At 48.3% G+C, this 19,527-nt stretch overlaps 1 protein-coding gene across 1 annotated transcript; it reads left to right on the plus strand.

Moving 5' to 3' along the window:
* Nucleotides 1–7,350: 7,350 nt before the first annotated feature.
* On the plus strand, nucleotides 7,351–16,600 carry DNAJC7 (DnaJ (Hsp40) homolog, subfamily C, member 7). Its single transcript, XM_010073160.1, has 13 exons — nucleotides 7,351–7,432; nucleotides 7,862–7,986; nucleotides 8,080–8,193; nucleotides 8,767–8,841; nucleotides 10,355–10,473; nucleotides 10,832–10,985; nucleotides 11,749–11,913; nucleotides 12,525–12,616; nucleotides 13,768–13,841; nucleotides 14,417–14,563; nucleotides 14,706–14,858; nucleotides 15,416–15,478; nucleotides 16,329–16,600. The coding sequence occupies exons 2-13, from the start codon at nucleotides 7,912–7,914 to the stop codon at nucleotides 16,364–16,366; spliced, it is 1,269 nt and encodes a 422-aa protein (XP_010071462.1). The 5' UTR covers nucleotides 7,351–7,432; nucleotides 7,862–7,911; the 3' UTR covers nucleotides 16,367–16,600.
* Nucleotides 16,601–19,527: the final 2,927 nt, after the last annotated feature.

Consider the following 19,527-nt stretch of genomic DNA (forward strand, 5'->3'; position numbering starts at 1 on the left):
CGTGCTGTGGGCAGCAGGAACCACATCAGCTGCAGCAGGCGTCTGGGCAGAGTCCAGCTCTGAAGAGATTGCTGTAATGAAAGAGCCGCTTTAAGAACCAGAGGGGTCTGGTGCCCCTTGGCTGGGGAGAAGACAGCACTGTCTGAGGTTGGGGTGCTGGGAATCCCAGCATTGCTCAGTTTTTTTTTTTTCTCAAGAGCAAGCGAGCTGGTTCCCAGCAGCAGCTGGGCACTGCAGTGCCTGCAGGCAGGGAGATGGGAAGGTCCGATGTCTTGGAAACTCTGCTGCTTCTGCAGCATCCAACGCTGCCAGCTGGTTATCTCCTGGGGAACTGGGGAGGAGGGAACTATTTCTGGAGAAGGTGAGGCAATTGCTCTAGAAAATTATTCAGTGGATGGAATGAAGAGGAGGAAACAAAACTGAAAGTGGCCTCTGAGGGATAGTATCTACAGAATAATATTGGTGACCCGAGGTGTTTTTGCTGCTTGTTTGCTGTCAGAAATTGAAGGCTTAAGGAGCTGGCTTCCTGGTGATGTCATTCTAGGGAGTTAAATTAGATGTTGCTGAAGAGGCACCTGGCTGTTGTAGAATACTGACGAATTGCCCAGCCTCTAAAGTTAGGAAAGCCCTGTTCATGGGTAAGTCATTCCTTCCCCCGGGCTAGTTAAATGTGGTGTTTGAAATGTTAAAAATATCCAAAGGTAAAAGCTGTGCTGGAGGCACAGTCACCTTCTGGTAGTGACCTCTGACGTTACCCTGCCTTCCTCCTTCCCAAGTTTCATCGCAGAAGCGATGGGTGCAGGAAGCCAGCCGTGAACAGGACAATCTTGGGAAAGGCAGAGCAGGAGCAGAAGAATTCCTGGGCAGTGTTTGGGCCTTGCCCTGCTCTGAGGGAAGGCTCGGCCGTGAGAACAGAGCAAGTCTCGTGCATCCGGGCTATGGCCAGTGCCATAGTTCGTGGTTATTACCATGAAGTGCTTTTGTAAGGTACTTTCACAGTGTTTCCTCCTTTGGTATTGTTGGGATATTACTCCTTTATCTTACTAAAAGAGAGTTGGAGATGATAATTCTACTTCCAGTTATTCTTTTTGTTTGCTTAGAAAGTGTAAACCTCACATGCCCAGTGCCAGCTGGGGCAGATTTCCTTGGGGTCCTCTTCTCTGCTTTGGCCCCTCCTGGCTTACACAAGTTGATGAACTTCTGTGGCTTGATTTATCAAATGTAAATGAAGGTGATGGTCACTGTATTAGGGAGACCAGTTGGAGGTTTAATTAGGTGTCGTTTGTAAAACACCTTGAACCATGTAAGGGATAAGTCAGCATCAGGGGTCTCCATCTTCTGTACTTCTGTCTGGGAATTACAATATGACAAGATAGAGATACTTTGAGGACTTACCTTTGTCTAAATGCATGGTTCTGTTCTCTGCGGCTTAGTAAAAATTAGGAAATTAGCAAAACTGGAGATCTGTTGTTCAGAATGATTGTAACTAATGCACTGAAGCAGCTGAAAACATACCAAATGGCTCACTCTCAGGTGGTTGAAGGGGCAGGAATAGAGTGTGGTCAGAGGATAATTATTGTCTGCTGCTTGCATAGGTTCTGGGGGACCTTACAGGAAAGCGTTGATGTAATCGCATTAATTTTATCTGCTGGGTGGCGGTGTGGTTAGTGCCAACCAACCCCGCTGCTGGGGAGCAGCTGATGAGCAGGGGTTGAGTTGTGGTGTGGTTAGGGACCCCTAGAAAGTCACTTTGAAAAATTAATTTACAGGTTTCTAACCCATGGGGCAGTTTTTCCCTAGGTGCAGCTGGTCTGCAAGCTTGGGGTCACAGGAGTTTTTCCAGGGAGAATTTCCTCGTCATCTTCCTGGCAGCTCTGGGTTCTGCCTGATGTGCGTGCGTAAGGCTGGATCCTCCTTGTTCTTCAGCACTGGAGGATGTAGAAGCCTCTTAAAAAAAGTATCTCAAATTGTTCGTAAAATATAATTATGAAATGATCTGCCCAGACTGTTGTTTTTCCAGGGCTTTTGCTGCAGACTTCGGGTGTGTTGATGCCTCAGTAGAAGATCAGTGAACCTGAGTAAAGCGATGAACGGGAAATCTGCCACACAAAGTCAATTGTGCAGAAGTCGAGAAGGTTTCAGACCTTGCCTGACTTTGGGTCCCTAATTGGCTTGGCAGATGTTGCCTGGAGGTTGTCAGGTGGTGGTGAGTAGCAGGAGGCTTTCCACTGCTCTTTTGCATGAAATAAGTCGTGTCTTGGCCGGGCTCCTGGTGAGTAAATGCCATTACCTGGCTGCTTTCACGGGGAGCGCTGGCAGGAGCAGGGGCTGTCGGCTGTGCGGGCACCGTTGGTGGGTGAGCATCCTTACGGGACAGCCTGAAGAAGGTTCCACTATTCCTGTCCTGCTTGTAAATGAGCACTGGAGTTTCCCAGGCTGTAAATCCAGCCTGTTTCACTAACGTGTAATTACTTATGATAATACCAGGAGCAGCAGAAGCTGCTCGTGTAGCTGTTTGCTCTCCCATGGATTTGCAGGATTTGAATACTCTGAATGAGGTGTTGCTTTGTGCGGTATGAGAAGATGGTCAGCACCTGCGATTCCAGCATTTTCCTTGAACGCCAGACGTGGGTTTTGAGCATGAATCACGTCGTAGATGCAGTTGTTTTACCACGTAATTCTTACAGCTGGCTGGCTTCCTTCGTTTCAGCCTCTGTGGAACAAAGCAATCTCCAGCTGGTTCTAGACCCTTCCGTGGGCTCTGGTGACAGCTCTGAGGTGACCTGCCAGGAACAGCCGTGCCATTGCTGTGAACTGGGTCAGCACTGAGCTCTGCAGCGAGGTGTGTTACATAACTGCGCAGTTCAAGTTGGGGGCTCGCCCGGCCGTGCTCCCTTACGGCTGCAGGGAGAGGCTTGGCTCGTTCCTTTGGTTTCTTGTGGTGCATTTGGGTTCTTGTGGCTTTTGGTCTCCCATCTTTGGGTTTGTCCTCAGGTGTTGGGGATGTTCTGGGGCGTGTGCAGACAATAGCATGGGGTTTTTGTGTGCCTTCTGGATTCAGCGTCAGTTGTGTTCCTGTTGCCCGCTCCTGGGAGAGGCTGGAGGCAGAGCTTTGCTGTTACGTGTCGGTTGGTGAGGCTTTAGACTATCCACGCAGATATCTGCCTGTGCAGATTCAGGATTTCCCTGGTTTGGGGCATGCTCTGAGCAGGTTTTTCATTCCTGTATTGCGGCTGGTGGTAAACCCACGGCTTGTTCAGTGGGGGGTGCTGATGTGCCGAGGACCGCGGTGCGTGGTGTGCCGTTGTGCGCTGGGCTGGCTCTGGTCTCCGCTGCAGGAGGGTCAGCGTGATGCTCTCTGGCTGCAGAAGATGATCACAGTGTATGTTACGTGATCTCCTGTTTCGGTTTTGGGGACCCGCTTTAGCACCTGCAGCCTTTCTCCGTGCACCAGACACAGAGAACACAAACACCACTAATGGCAAAGAGAGATGGAAATATTTATACATTCCCTTTGCTCTGAATCCTCATCAGAGCATAGAACTTGACCTGGAGGAAGGGTCCTGAAGAGTGCAGGGACGCACACCCTGTGTGTCTCTGTGGCCCACGCAGTGTTTGGCTTCTGTTACGAGTCCTGAAAGAAGGGAGGGGAGAGTATAGAATGTCCAGTGGCAAATACGACAGCTAATTTTAAGCTCTAGACATCTGCCTGCTGTAAACTGTATTGAGATCACCAAACTTATTTTACCCAAGCAGCTCAGTAACATCTGACAGCTGAGAATCTGGATGGGATTTCAACCAAAAAAAAAAAAAAGCCAGATGAAGGCACCGTCTCTGCGAGAATTGCTGAGAAAGGGCAGGTGTGTTCCTTTTGTCAGAGCATCCCAAAAAGGCTGCTTGGCCAGGACATGATTTTGGAGCTTTCTGTAAGTCTGAGATTTTTTTTTCACTGTTTCGTAATATAAGCAGGAAATTAAGTAGGAGTGAGGGTCGAGAGAGCAGGTCTGCCACCTGCTTAAACGCTGAATTTCTGTAGCTGGGTGGTGTTGCTCTGAGCGTGTCTACGGGGTCGGTGCTGGCACCCCTAGAGCTCACAGGTGCTGTTTGTAGGGACCCCCAAAGTTTCTGAAGACTTAGAAAATCAGGTGCGTTGGAAGGTGGCTCTGCAGGTGTCTGGTTAGGAGCTGGAGAAGGAGGGTGGAAACCACGATCGGCGCTCGGGCGGGGGCAGCGTGTGGAAGCTCTGAGGAGGAGGCAGAAGTTGTGAGGCAAACGTGGGATTGTGTCGCTGGTGCGCGGGATGGCTGCTTCTCAGAGCTCTTCTGTTCTGGGAACAGCAGGGGCTGAGCTTCCAGCAGGGCCGGGGGAATAGAAGGAGCCTTGTGCTGGTTCCTTCTCCCACCAGGCAGGCGCCGCGTCCTCGGAGCCCCGCGTGTGCGAGGGGGGCACGGGGACAGGCGGCTGCTGCTTGTCTTGGTGGCAGGTCCTCTAGGGTGACAGAATTCGGGGTTCTGACAAATGTTATAAAGAGCAAAAAAAAAAAAAAAATTTACTAGCTCACAGGGAGAGAGTTCCTCCAACCAGTCCCCTCCCTGTGAGCCCGCGGTGCACGCAGAAGTGAGAGACAAGCTTCTTCCCGAGATCCTTGGTGCGACTCTTCCCCGTCTTCTGCGTCCAGCGTGGAGAGGCCCTGAGAGGACACTGTCCTCCCCTCACAAAAGCATCCATTCAGCTTGGATCGTATTTTTAGCAGAGCACGATTCTTCTTCAGTTTCAAAAGTAGCAAGTGGGGAGTGCAGCCTACATCAGCGCGAGATGCAGAATGATCTCATTCAGGCTGCAGCATCTGTTTGGATTGAAACAATTACCAGTGATACCAGGAGATCTGCAGTTTTTCTTGTTACAGCCGGAGCCCATGGTAAACAAGAACTGTTTTCTCTGTGTGCTTTCTATGTCAGTGCAGCGCAACTGGGGAGAGATGCTTCTGTTCTGTGTCTAGGATCGCAGACCACGGCCTTGTGGCTCCAGCGACTGTCGTTGCCTTCCTGCTTTGGAGGCAATTTGCTTTTTCTTTCACAATCCTTTTTATCATTAAGCTTTAATCCGTGTGAGCAGTAGAAATACTTGCGTCCTTCGTTCTGTTGGTGTTATCTGAGGTGCTGGGACTTGTTGATATATCAATCTGTGTTAAAATAAATGCTTAAAAGGAAACCAGACCAATAAAGAAGAGCAGAAAACCATAGTTCTTGTGTTGGCATGTTCTCTATCATCTCAGGGTACCGGTGCTCTGTGAACATTGGTTTTGCCGTGTATCTGTATTCTTTCTCCTATTTGCCCACCTCTTCCCAGCAGTTTGCTGGCAGACAGGGTGTTCTGGTGTCCAGCCCTCCACCAGGGTCCATTGGAGAAGCTTCCTCGTGACGTGGTGGGTAAAATTGCTCAAAGACGTGTGAATCGGGGGCTGGTGTGCCAAGCAGCTTACAGCAGTGGCTCAGGGAGGTGAGCTCTGCCGTTAATACTGTTCGTCCTTTTTTTAGACTGTACCACAGAGAGCTTCTGAGGGAGGGCGCTTTAACAGGATCTGTGATTTTCTTTTCCATTTATGACTACAACACCAAGAGAATAAAGTTTTGGTTAAACTACTTAATCCCAAGGTTCCAGAAGCACAGAATTGCTGATTATTTTTTCCACTGTATTTTGAGTGTCTGATCTGTAGTATTCCAAAGCGGTGGTTGTGTTTGGACACACTTTTAACCATGCAAAGTGTGAGTCCTGCCGCTTGTGCCACAGATCCATCCAAGGGGCCCAGAATCGCTCCTAAATCTCGTGGCCCCAGGGGAGGAGGCGCACGGAGGGGTGCTGCGCTGGCAGGTCAGGGTCTGGCAGCTGCTGAGCAAGCACCTTCACCTTCCTGGGGCGCGGCACTGGGAGGGCTGGCTGGAGGAGGTGCGGCGGTTTCCCATCTCAGGCGGGAGAGCTCAGCATTGGCTGGAACAGCAGCGGGTGCAGCGGGGATGAACTGAACCCGGGAGCCAAGACCCTTTGGAGGCAGTGGGGTGCCTGTGCTGAACTGTTTCTTTGCCACCCTGTTGCTTATTCATCTTATTTCAGATAAATCCAGCAGTGTGGTTGGGCTCTTTCTGCTGTTTGACATCAGCAGAGTTACAGCAGGGGTGCATCTGGCCCGTTGTTGGAGTGTGGCTGGTAGCAAAAGTTAAAAATGAAAGTGAAGGGCACGCACTTCAGCGGAGGCCTGCGGCAGCTCCCTGTGTCTATTGTTCTGCCAGCTGGCAAACCCGGGGGTTCGGTGAAAACAACCCTCTGCATGAGGCGGTTGTGTGGGAATGGCCAGTGGCCAGCCTGAGGGAGGCTAAAGACATGTGAACTTGTTTCAACACAATCCCCTTTGTTCTTTCTCCGGTAGCCTTGCTGAACATGGCTCTGGTTTGCTGGTGGTGTCTTAGAGCGGGGTGATGCTGCTTCTGAGTTGGTCCCGTAGTTTTTACACATTAAACAGTTGGGGAGGGGAAGCAAGTGAGTTAAATCACTGCATGTAACTCAGTGAAGCTGAATTCAGCTTCATCATGGTCTGAGTTCCCTCTCAGGCTGCTTATCTGAAATGGTGAAGGCAGATGGGAGAGGAGAGAGAGAGGTTTAATTTCCTTCAGGGGAGACTTTGCTTTCAAGAGTTTAGGGGATGCTGCTTTCAACCATATGTTGTGTCTTTTTAAACATCCTAAACTGCCTCTGCGAGCGCTTGCTCTAGAGTGTGAGGACTATTTCTGGACCTGTTGCCAAGGCAGTGCCAAGCTTCTGCTTGAAGCTTGCCCCCTTGTTTCTCCTCCATTTAGCTGTCTTTTGAGTGTAGAAATTGTTCTTGGCCCGGTTTCTTAAGTATGCGGGAGCGCTTCTGAAGGCCAGACAGCACTCCGGTTCTTGACTTTGATGGCTGAGACTGTGCAGCACCTTGCAGGAGCAGGCTGCCTTCCTTAACGTGTATGCCTGCCTGAGTTCTGCTGAACTCTTAAGAAGAAGAGCATCTGAGACCGCAGGGAGGATGCTGGAAGGTGGCTTTATTCTGCTATTGCGTTCCTGTAGTGTTGGGCTAGGTAACATCTCTGAGTATCCCTGTTCGTGGCCCTGGGAAAGTGACAAAGGATCTGAGAGCCAGCGGGACGCGAGGGTGCTGTTTCCTTATGGCCAGTGTGCACAGAGGAGGTCTCACAGCAACCAGCTACAGCATTGTGGACCACTGTAGAGTTGTGCTGAGATTGCTTGGTCGTGGTCAGAATCTTTTCTGATGCTCAATTCCCCTTAAAATGTGGTGTTCTCCTTCCTTTCAGAGAAGCAGAGTCGTTCAAGGAACAAGGAAACGCATACTATGCCAAGAAAGATTACAATGAAGCGTACAACTATTACACAAAAGCCATAGGTGAGAGAGTTGGTGATGATATTTGCTGAACACTGTGTTTAAAAGTCAAAGCTGGTTATTGGTTTAAAATACCCCAGCAGGGTTTCTGACAGCACGCGCTGGATGAAAACTTTTTGCCTGCTGTAATTACCTTGCAAAATTTCACCAGACTGATAACACCAGTCAGTGCCAACGTGGGTGATTGCGGCAGTTCTTCGTTTTTCTTCCGGCGAGTTTCTTAACGTGAGACCGCTGCAGCTTTCCCTCTAAGGCAGGGTCAGTGATGCTGCCAGGGTGAGCACCACAACCTTTTGTTCCATTAAACCACTCAGGTGACATGTTATAAATTGGGAGGGAGTGTGAGGTTTTAATCCAGCCATGGCATGTTAATGTGTTCTACAAGTTGTGTGGCTGTTTGCATTACAGCGAGTGCTCTTACCTCCTCTCCAGATACCTGTCCTGATAACGCCAGTTATTATGGGAACAGAGCTGCCACACTCATGATGTTGGGGAGATTCCGAGAAGCTCTTGGAGATGCTCAGCAGTCTGTCAGATTGGATGATAGCTTTGTACGGGTACGTGGAAAACTTCATGCTTCTTATCCGTGTCTCGGTAGCCTTGTCTCCACCTTTGCAGCTCCTGCAGATCCCTTCTACCTGTCTTCTCAGGGCCATTTGCGGGAAGGGAAGTGCCACCTTTCCCTAGGGAATGCCATGGCTGCCAGCCGCTGCTTTCAACGAGTTCTAGAACTGGATCATAAGAATACCCAGGCGCAGCAAGAGGTAAGAGTTTCTTGAAATTTAAATATTCCCAGCAGATGGGGCTGTTAAAAGGAATGGGGATTGCACTGGTAAGCTTTCCACTTCAGATTTACCAGGTGGAATGAGTCGTTGTTAGTAATGACTGTTTGCTATGAGGTAGCGGGGGAACAGTGAGATGCTGTCCAAGTCTCTGGTTGTCGGTACTCTGCCGGGCTGCAGAGTTACTTTTGTGTGTGGTTGTCTCTTCTTAGCAGAAAGGCATGGAGGCTAAGCTGGTCTTTCACCCAGCACTCCAAAGGAGGAATGGTGACCGGTGGTGAGGGAGCACAGAAATGGGTGACACAGCCTGTAGACGGCTGCTGCCACTTTGGTATCTTGCTCACAGGGGTGCATTTTCCTGGGTTACCAGTTAGCTCACTCGATTTCAAACAGATGTTAATGCTAACAAAAGTGTTCATGTCATCTGCATTGTGGTCCATGGTCTGCAATACTTTTTCCTCTGACGCTTGAGGCGCTGGCTGCTTAAATGCTGCTTGATGGTGTTTCAGACCCGTGACTGTCCTGCAACGCTTGCTGTGTTCTCCTGTCTTTCAGCTGAAGAACGCCAGTACTGTGCTTGAGTATGAAAAAATAGCTGAAGTGGATTTTGAGAAACGGGATTTCAGGAAGGTAAGATTAACTCGATTGTTTCCTGTAGCATTATGAACAGACGTTTTACTTGGCACGTCTGATTTCCCTGCCTAACACTGGCTGGGCCCTGACGGGAGGTGCTGTGCGGCATTTGCTGTTGGGGCAGGGCGGACTTGTGAGCTGTAATAGTTGTGAAAATGGCAGAGCTCATCCTCTCTTAGTGCTGAACGAATGAGAAGTGGAGAGGGTGACTGGCTCAGGCTGAATATCCTCTATTACTGTTTGCTTTGCAGGATGAGTGGACCCGTGAGTGAGCTGTTTGATACAGATTTTGTCAGCAGCAGCATTTGATTATGCTTTGCTCCTAAAATGCATATCCAGGATTCGTCTTTCTCAACTCTTTAATTTACAAAAAAAAAGGCAGTCTGCCTGCCAGCATTATAGCGAGGGTCACTGGAGGAGGAATGCAGATCTGCGTGGGGGATTCTCCGTTACTGTTTCCAAATCTTTCTTCCCAAGGGCTGTAACAGGATGCAGTTGGTACTGACCTGGTATAACAAGAAATGACAGCATGAAATCTGAAAGGCACCAAACACTCCTCATGCAACCGTTTCTGTTCAGAGGATGCGTGTAAGGCCCAAGTTTGGCCAGGAGGGAGATTGTCCACACTCTTAGGCTAAGCTCAAGATTTTGGAAGGGTAAATCCCAGCTTTGTATCACCTGGTTATGAGGAGCAAATGGGATGTCTGGTCAACCTGGATTTTGTGTGTAGGAGTTGCCCTGCCTGTGTTGCATGTTCTGGGCTTTTGCATCTGTCCCTTCACTTCTTCCACCTCACTTCACTGGGGAGGCTTGCGTGAAATGTGATCTTTGTTTCTGGAGAGCTGCCCTGGCTCCTTCCTCGCCCCGAAGCCAGTGGCTTCTCAGTCTGGAGCACAGTGCTTCCCACAGCGAGCACTCGTGAGGTCACGGCCAGGGAGGCAGATGAACCGCGGTGAAACAATGACCCTGTTCTCGTGCAGATGTCCCCACCAGAGCTGCAGAGCTGGGAAGGACCCATTAGCTCACCCTGCCCGTTGCAGTCAGAGCAGTGTAAGAGCAGGCCCTGCACTGTACTTTTTTGTGTTTTGTCCAGTCCAAACTGTCTCGCTCTATTGAATTTCTGTCCTTCCCACATGTCTTTATACTGCAGGACACAGGGGCGGAATTGTCTTCCTTGGCTTTTTCCTTAGGGCCTGCAGTTTCAGGAGAGCTAAAGGGATGGACCTTCTGCAGGTGTCCCCCGAATCTCCTGTGTAGTGCTGTGTCATAGTAACGTAGCAGGAGGCACAGACCTTGTACACAAAGCCCTCTAAAAGACAAAACAAAAAACCTGCCCATGAGGAAAATTTTCTAATGAAATGTGTCTCCAGCAGCAGAGGCAACAGGTGTCTGCACGTTATCTTCCTGTGCAAAGACAAATGTGAAATCTCAGGTGTGGTAATGGTGCAGCCTTTCAAACGATGCCTTTGGCTATTTGCTTGGCTCACATTTGTGTTTTTTCTCACACCAGGTTGTATTTTGCATGGATCGTGCTTTGGAGTTTGCTCCTGCTTGTCACCGGTTCAAGATCCTCAAGGCTGAATGTTTAGCGTTGTTGGGGCGCTACCCAGAAGCACAGTCTGTAGCAAGGTGAGCAGCTTAAAGTCTGGAGTTGGAGTAACAGCTGGTGGTGAATCCTGGCTGCTGCTTGTTTTTCACAGCGCAAAATGGATGAGGGAATATAAAAAAGAAATAGTCCTTGAGGTGAATTGTGATGAGGAAGAGTGCATTAATTTATCCCCTTTAAAGTTAATCTTACTGGGAAACGGTATTTAGACTCGGTTAATAACCAGCAGCCTTGCTTGAGCACGTTCCCCTACTTTTTGTGCATCTGTACCATGGACTTGATAAAATAACTAAATATCTCAAGTGGAGGAAGAATGCTTTTGGAGATCAGAAGGAAACTGGAATAGGGAAATGTTTCATTATTGCAATGTGTCTGTTACAGTGACATCTTACGAATGGACTCTACAAATGCAGACGCTCTGTATGTCCGAGGTCTCTGCCTTTATTACGAGGACTGTATTGAGAAAGCAGTGCAGTTCTTTGTCCAGGCACTCAGAATGGCTCCTGATCATGAGAAAGCATGTCTTGCCTGCCGTGTAAGTTGTGGATACTGGGGATGGGACTGCAAAATTACCAGGACTTCTGTTTTTTTAACCAAACACTTGGTTTTGCTGGATCGATCACTTCTCCATCCCTCAACATTACCATTCCCCGGATCTCCAGTAGCATGGTGTGTCCAGCCCTTCCCAAAGACAACCCACTGCTTCTTTAGGTAAAACCGAGTTGCTAGAAGCTCTTTCTCAGAAGACACTGGTAATTTGAAGACTGCCTCCCTTTTGTTGTTCTTTGTTCCTTGGTCAGGTATAGGAGCAATAAAACTAGGTCTGTCAGTTCTAAAAGAACCTCTGACTTTGAGATTCAGTGTTAGTGCCTGCAGGTTGACTTCCCTGTAAACACTGTTTCTTTCATGTTGCTCCTTCCCTGGTTTCTACTGTTGTAGTTCTTTAACTGACTTTTAAAATCTGTTTACTTGGATGAGCTCTTAAAAAGTGAGGTTCCATTCCTATTTCTTTTTAATCCATAAATTTACTTCACTGTCATTTTTCTTATCTGAAACATTAGGCAGCTGTTGTTGCTGTGGGGAATGCCTGTGACTGGCACTGGCTGTTCCTTACCACTTCTGGGGGAAAGGCAAAATGCTCACAGCTCGTTTCAGCTGCTGTAGCAAGGCTGTGACTTTTGCATACTGAAACCCAATCCCAACAGTTATGTTTGAGGACCCTCACCCAGCAAAATAAGGTGCTTGGTACCCCCAAATCACTTACCTGGTGTCCTTACCCAGTGTACATTTTCTTTCAGAATGCCAAAGCACTTAAAGCAAAGAAAGAAGATGGGAATAAAGCATTCAAGGAAGGAAACTACAAACTAGCATATGAACTATACACAGAGGCACTAGGAATAGATCCAAATAACATAAAAACAAATGCCAAACTCTACTGCAACCGGGGGACGGTTAATTCAAAGGTAAGAAATGGTCACCTGGCAGGTAGTCTTTCATCATATTCCTCAGCACATAGTTTCTAAATTGCAAGTCACGCTGGAAAGCACAGGCTTCTCTGGCTGCTGGGCAGCTGGATCTCTAGTGCTGTAGGCAGTGTTTCAGGTTTTTGTACTTGCACAATGGCTGGGTCTGTTCCGAGCAGCCAACGAAGTTGACTCCTGAAGAAACAAAACTCAAATACTTGGGCTGCGCAGAGTGGGAGGGAGAGGAGGAATGTAGTTTGGCCATATCTTAATCAGCGTAAAGGCATCCTTATTTGTTTCCTTCCTGGTAATGAGGAGATAGCTTTTTTTGCTTCTTCTTCTTGGAGATCCTCTGTCTTTGCTCTTTGATTAAAAAGAAATACCTAATTTAAAAACCCTGGACAGTTTTTCCAGGTTTGCTGTTGTATCTTGGTTGTGCACTAGCCAGGGAAACAGTCAGTCGCGATAGTGCTAATTTCCTAGATGCAGACACACAAACCAGTGAGATTTTCCAAGATTTTTCACAGCTTTCAGTTGCCTAAAATCATAATGCTACTTAGCAGAATTTCTTCTCTGATTGGGATTCACTTAGCTTTTGTCTGACGTTGTAGCTTAGGAAACTTGAAGAAGCAATAGATGACTGCACGAATGCAGTGAAACTGGATGACACCTATATCAAGGCATACTTGAGGAGAGCACAGTGGTGAGTAGACCTTTCTGATGGACATACTGAGCGGGTTTGTGGGTAGGAGCCTCCTCCCGAAAGCACCGAGTGACAGGGATAGCAAATCTGAAGCTTAACTGGATAAAATGTTCTGTCCTAAGGGCCCTCCTCCTTATGCCATCAAAGAGACAGGGGAAGCTCTGTGGGGTCTGTCCTGCCTGCATGGATCTGGGACTGCCCAGGGTTGGCAGGGTTTGGGCAGAATTTGTTCTAAAGCTTGGCTGCTTATGGTTATAGACTAATGTAAGATGTTCTGTCCCAGAGAGCCCCTCTTCAGCTTTTTCAGAAGGACTGCTGCAGGTAAGAGATCTTACCCTGGCAGAGCTGCTCATGCTTCCAGCAAACTGGATTTGGAAATGGGATGCCCTGCTTCCCATAAAGGAGAAATCAGCCGAGACTGTGTGCGTCTCAGCCCCAGATAATACCGCAGCGTAGCGCAGTGAGGCTGAGGGAGATGTACACAGGATGTTCCAGTCTGTGTGTTTCCTTTGCAACTTGGCACCAGCCAGGGGAGCAGTCAAAGCTCTGTTCGGGCTACAGATTTATTTGCTGCTTTCCTCAATACTGATTATTCCCCAGTTCATGGCAGAGTTGCCTGGCTTATAGATGAACCAAAGCCATTATCACAGCCTTCCTGCTGTGCATTCATTTTAATTTACAGCCTTTGGTGTTCTTAAGCTCCATCTCAGTGATTGCTAAATTACACTCGGTAGTTAATGTGAGTGAGGCTGAAATGCCAATAGACGGACACGTCTCTGAGGTGCCAAGACTGTCACTTCTAACCAGTGTTGCTAATGTACAACTCTGCATCAGCTTCCTTGAAATCTTGCTGGCTGGTATTAGTTCCTGCAGCTGGATAAAGTAATTATCAGTTTATTGAGGTAGAACTTGTGCTGCAAATGAGATTGCAGTCTCCACTGGGAGCCCAAAGTACCAGTTCCAGTGCCAGGATTTCCCCCAGATCACGTGTCTGGGCTTCCAGTCAGTTTAGCAGGGACCCTTTGGGGTTCTTCCTGCAGTCCAGTGTACATCTCTTCCTTAACTCGTATCCATCTAGAAAGCTTGTACCTGAACCTCCTGTTGGTATTGCCTGTGAAGTACACCTTGGCCACCATTGTTTCTTTCTGCAGTTACATGGACACAGAACAATATGAAGATGCTGTAAGAGACTATGAAAAGGTTTATCAGACAGAAAAAACAAAAGGTTAGCATATTGGCATTCTTTTTGTTTGCATACGCTTCCCTCAACTGCAATTTTTGTTGTTGTTGCTTTTGTTTGCCTTTTCCCCACAATATGCTCCCATTTGCAATCTTTCACCCCAGCAGGACAGTACTGGAAGAGTCCTCAGGAGCACTCTGAAATGCCTGTCTCAGAATCTGGTTTCTCTCCCAGCGTTGAATGCTGAGAAGATAATTTAGCTTGTAGCTGAAGCAGTGCACCAGATCCAGAATATCTGGTTATGGTTCTCGTTCTTAACTGTTGTCTTGCTTTTCTAGTAGCCTGGAGTGAAGTGGCCAGAGTAACCTTAGTCCTTGGGGTTCGGTTTCTTATACTGGTTTAATAGCACTGAGAGGTTTACCTGCATTTGGAAACAGCCTTAAGTGGGCAGCTAGGCTTTAACTAGCTACCTGACTGGAAATTGGAGTGGGTTGGTTACTTGTGGTGCTTGAGTCCTTCAACCTGGTTCATCTCACCGTGGTGGTAGTCAGCCGCTCATAAAGCCGGAGGCTGTGCCTGATGCTAAAGCCATTTTCCTTTGGCGTTGCACTTCTTTCTAGAACACAAGCAGCTTCTAAAGAATGCACAAGTGGAACTGAAAAAGAGCAAACGGAAAGACTACTACAAAATCCTTGGGGTTGACAAAAATGCCTCTGAAGATGAGATCAAGAAGGCTTACAGGAAAAGAGCACTAATGCATCATCCAGGTACCACAAACAGCCCGTTACTAGTGCCTGTGGCGTTGCTTTGAACCTTTTGTGTAGCGTTGCTTTGAACCTTTTGTGTAGCGTTTTTTCCATTTACACTGAAAACTGAAAGCTTCTTTCCTGCCTGTTTTTGTATCCCCAGACCGACACAGTGGGGCAAGTGCGGAAGTACAGAAGGAAGAGGAGAAGAAATTTAAGGAGGTTGGTGAAGCCTTTACCATCCTGTCAGATCCCAAGAAGAAGGCCCGCTATGACAGTGGGCAGGATCTAGATGAAGATGGATTGAACATGGGAGGTAAGTGTTCCTTAAGATACTCTACCATGGCAGCCTTTAAAAAGATCAGACCGTTTAGAGTCTGCTCCCCTAAAGCCAGCCTTCCCATTTGTAATACACCCATGAATTGACTCGATCTGGTCTCTGAAAGCACTTGAGCAGCAGATCTGCACTGAAGGTTTCCAGTTGCCAGCAGTCTAGCTTATGCAGGGGATGTTGTCCTTGACTGAGCTGGCAGGTAGTAGCTGCCATTGAGCAGAAGTCTTTCATAGGAGGTGTAAAATCATGTCATAGAAGGATTGTGGGTCCCTAAACGCTGCTTATCCAAAATTCTTGAGTGGCCCCTCTGATGGAAATTCTCTCTGACAACTCTTGCTTTGACTTGTTCTCTGCTGCCGTCGGTGGCCCTGCACTCTGTGCTTGCAGCTGTGCTCAGACACAGCAAGCTGGTTGTTTTAGAGCTTTTTGTCCATCTGAAAAATGCTTTATGGGCCCTCAAGTAAGTGACAGGTTCAAAACTGTGAAGACTGTAACTGGCTGTTTCACTTCAGCTCACAACTTCCTTTTCTTCCCTGTAGACTTTGATGCAAATAACATCTTCAAGGCCTTCTTTGGTGGGCCAGGTGGCTTCAGCTTTGAAGGTAGGTAGAAGTGTTCTCCTCCCAGCTTTGGAAACGTAAGTACACACATCACTTGACAGGACAGCCGAGTTTCCCGGAACAGATGTGCTGTTTGAGAAGAGTATTTTACTTTTCCACATAAAAGCATCTAAGAGCTTGCGGGGAGCTCTTTGTGCACAGCATCCCAGCTGGTGCCTGGTTCTGGTTCTTTTGTGTTCGAAAGCAACAAAACCCAGGAGTTCCCTTTTCGAGAAGCATGTGTAGGCTTTGCCATTCAGGTGGTGTTTTGCTGCTTAGAAATAGTTGACTGTGACTTGGAACAGCGGCTGGAGCCAAAGCCACAAAAGGCGCTTGTTGGTCCGGAGTCCCGTGTGTCCGTGTCGCACAGCTCTCCTCCGGCTCCGTAAGACGGTGAATCCTCCCGGGGGCCTCTGCCTGCAGACGTGTGGAGGTGACTGGAGGCGATGGGGCTGTTCGTGTCCCTTCCAGCCTCCCGTGGTCAGGCTTTCTCCACACACCCTGGAGTGGGATGGCTTTACTCAGCGCTGAGCGAGCTCTTGGGGCTGAGCTGGGACCAGCCTGACCCTTTGGGAAGCGTGTGTTCCTAAGGGCTTGTGTTGAGTGAATTTTGAGAAATCTTGCATGCTTCGCGTACTGGTTCACCTTTCTTCTTGTACATCTGCCTCCCTTGCCCATCTTATCAGCAGTCCACTCTTGTTGGGAATGCACAGCGAAGATCTCATCTCTCCTGCTGCTCAGCTGGTTTAGTTTGAATTAAGACCTGGCCTGGCATCAGCCTATTGCAGCAGAGTAGTTAACTGTATGGTCTTGGAGTTTTGGAAGTGCTAATATCTTTCATTTTCTCTTTCAGCTTCTGGGCCTGGAAATTTCTTTTTCCAGTTTGGCTAACAAAACCAACCCCACGCATACCTGATCTGCTTATTTTAACCTTGAACATGGACGTACTTAGACTCCTTCCTTCATCATGTCTCATGTACCTAGAGCAGTTTCATTTTCCTCGGTTGGAGACCTCTGTTTGTGTGCTTTTGTGTGTGAAGAGGAAACCAGCTCGGGAGGGGAAGGCTTGTGAATTTTGTTTTACTGTTAACTTTATTAAAAAAAAAAAAAATAAAGCTTTGAATCGTTTGGTCCCTCCATGCTGGCCCGTACTTTCAGACTGTTCCTGCTCCTCAGCAGAGAGGATTTCCCTGAAGTCCTCCTGGAATCTTGACTTGTAAGAGGGTGAAGTGATCTCCTGTTCTGTTTTGGTTGGCTCTACAGTGCAGTGTGGCAGCATGTTCGGGGTCTGTAGTAACTTGTAAGTTATCGTAATCTGAAAATATCGCCAAGATTCAATCAAGTTTCATACAATCGCCTTGTACCTGCTAACTGTCTTTTTTCTTTTTCTCTTTTTTTTTTTTTTTTGCTATGGTTCTACAAGAATGGTGCACTTGGGCATTAACTTAAATGATAACATGTGAGTTTAACAATTTTGTATCAGAGAAATGCTTCCTTGGATTGAAAAGAGCAGCTTGTGTGAGAATTCCCTGTGATGCAGCTGGAATTAAGGGTGTTGTTTCCACTCCAAGAATTGTCTTGTTCAAGGGAATATTGAATTTGCTCTGGGCTGAATTTCTTCACTGTACATTTTTTTAATTAATCCACTTGAACATTTAATATTTGTGCTAAAACTTGGTTTTGTTGAGCTTGGTGTTTGTGTTACTGATCCATAACATGGATGAGCTCTTTCCAGCTCTAGAGAAATGCAAAGTAATATTCAGGTTAATAACTGAAAACGGTGACTGCGTGCAGCAGCGTGCTCTCAAATGTTTACAGGAACTGTACAAATGTTAAACTAGTCAAGTAGTTCTCAACTAGAAGTAATTTACTAGTCCAAAGAAGCAAGAAAATGCAAAGTCAAACTCTGAACTGACAGTCTGTTGCTTGCTTCTCTTGCACAATGTCAGGACAAGGGCTGGAGGGACGAGCTTGACCCGGGAGGCTGCGCCAGCTCAGCTGGAGAGTCTTTGGTCTGGTCTGGGGGTGCTGCCAGCACGTGAGGGCTGTTCTGCCTTTCACCGTCAGCGCAGTGTTAGAGCAAGAGCTCAGCTGAGGGAGGACTCTTGTTTCCAGCATTCCTCCCGCTTCTCTATGGAGTGAGCAATCGTTCCAATGAGGTGCTTTGTTCCTGTTGAATCCCGTCCGTCAGGCGGTGCTGGAGCGCGGCGGGGCAAGGTCTGGCAGAGCTTCGCGTGGTCTTGCTCCAAAGTGGGTTTGAGAGAGGATGCGCTGGCAGCGCTGGTGGGATGGGCAGAGTCTCGGCCACAGTGCTGTGTCCGGGGTGTTCGGAACTGCCCTGCGCTGGTGCAGTGACTGTTGGAGGGCTGCTTGTGCTTGACTGAGCAAAGGGACGTTTGTCCCGATACCCGCAAGGCTCCTCCCGATGGAAGCCTGACCCTGGCTTTCTATAAGAGCCGATTTAACTTCTTACTGCAGGAACAACTGCAATGAATTCATTGCATGAAATGATTACTTTGAACGCTAACATCTTTGTCTTCCTTCCTGTCGAGGGCTGCGCCTGTCCTGTTGGTTGGGACAGAGCTGCCAGGCTGCAGCGCAAGGGACCTCCCTGCAATAGTGTCACGGTGCCGCTGCCGAGCGCTGCCGTCCTGCCGTTGGGCTTGGTCAGGATTTCTGACAATCTGCTCTCATAGAGGGAAGATTTAAGGGCTTAAATTCTAGTACTGCAGAATAAAGAAAGTATTTTGTAACTCGCTCAAAGGTCAGCTTTTAAAATGAGCCAATATTTCTAAAAACAGACTCTGCAACATTGATTCTACCTTCCTTCGCACCAGTGTAACATGATGGACTTCTCTGGATTGCACTGAGAGCAGAATAAGGTCCCAGGATCTTTCAGACTCTGAAGCGGTGGTTGTCTGGGGAACTGGAGTACTGGTCTATGCATATTGATACTCCTCCAGTTCTCCTGGCACTTGTAAATCAGTTTACAGGGCTTGTTTCAGTGTAGTGTTCTGCATCCAGCGTCTTGTCCTGCGTGTTCCGATAGTACTGTACAGCTTGGAGTTCTCAGTCTTTTGTCACCACGCAGAGATGCGTCCTGCTTTTGTCAGTGGCTTTCGTTAGTATTTCCCCTCCTCTCAGCTGAGTACGGCAGACTTCCTTCTCTCCTAACTCTGAGCGGGACCCTTCCTGGGAGGACGGGAGTGGAATGGCTTTGCTTCTGAGGGGAGATGTGTGCAGCAGATGTTTATAAAATGTACCTGAATGCACGATTTAATGTAGTTAAATATCCCTATGGTGAGTGCCAAGGCTTTTCTAAGGAGAGCTGTGATGTGATTCAAGGTGAAGGCGACCACACGCTCCCTTTTTCACGCAGCGCAGGGGTTTGGGTGCGTTCGGTGGCTCCTGTTACCCCAGGGCAGCAGCGGTGGCAGTGCCTGGGGATGGAGTGCGGTGGCTTTGGAACCTCCACTGTGTCCTGGCACAGCCTGGAGACGTGGGACTCTTGTTTCTTTCAGAAAAATCCGCTTAGATGTGCATCACTGGAAACCTTGCCTTTCACAGGTGGTAGGTAGGGAATGTTGTTCACGGGCTGAATTTTGTACATAGACACAGGGAGCTGTGGCACTGGTTTTTAGCTGCCCCAGCTCTGCAGACCTCCCTGGCTTCCTTCGGCTCCCCAGGAGCCACCAGACGGAGGAATTTGCCCCAGCGATAGTGTGTGTCAAAGGAGTAATTACTCCTGTGCTTGTCTAGACTGATAAAGCGCTGATTAGTGAAGGCGACGGGAGGCAGTTGCTGTAGGTGATGCCCGTGAACCACAGGGGATGCAGCTGCGTCCAGCCTCAGAAGCGTCCTGTTCCCTTTGTGGGGCTGCGGGCCACCACGTGAACGTGGCACGTGGGAAAAGCCGATGGCAAAGCCCTTGTGATGAGAAGAGTGGTTCTTGGCAGACGGAGCGTGTGAGGTGAGGCTGCTGTCGTGACTCTGGAGCATTCAGGAATTGTTTGACGCTTGCGCTTCCCCTGTTTTTCTGCCTGATCGTGATA

This window comes from Pterocles gutturalis, unplaced genomic scaffold, assembly GCF_000699245.1.
Source record: "Pterocles gutturalis isolate BGI_N339 unplaced genomic scaffold, ASM69924v1 scaffold5307, whole genome shotgun sequence".
In the NCBI taxonomy this organism is placed as follows: domain Eukaryota; kingdom Metazoa; phylum Chordata; class Aves; order Pterocliformes; family Pteroclidae; genus Pterocles; species Pterocles gutturalis.

Bases quoted from the DNA above. Each gene is read 5' to 3' on its own strand.
- DNAJC7 (XM_010073160.1), top strand. From the start codon at position 7,912: ATGATGTTGGGGAGATTCCGAGAAGCTCTTGGAGATGCTCAGCAGTCT. The intron at 8,194-8,766 runs GTAAGAGTTTCT...CCTGTCTTTCAG, and splicing joins ATACCCAGGCGCAGCAAGAG to CTGAAGAACGCCAGTACTGT. The intron at 14,564-14,705 runs GTACCACAAACA...TTGTATCCCCAG, and splicing joins AGCACTAATGCATCATCCAG to ACCGACACAGTGGGGCAAGT.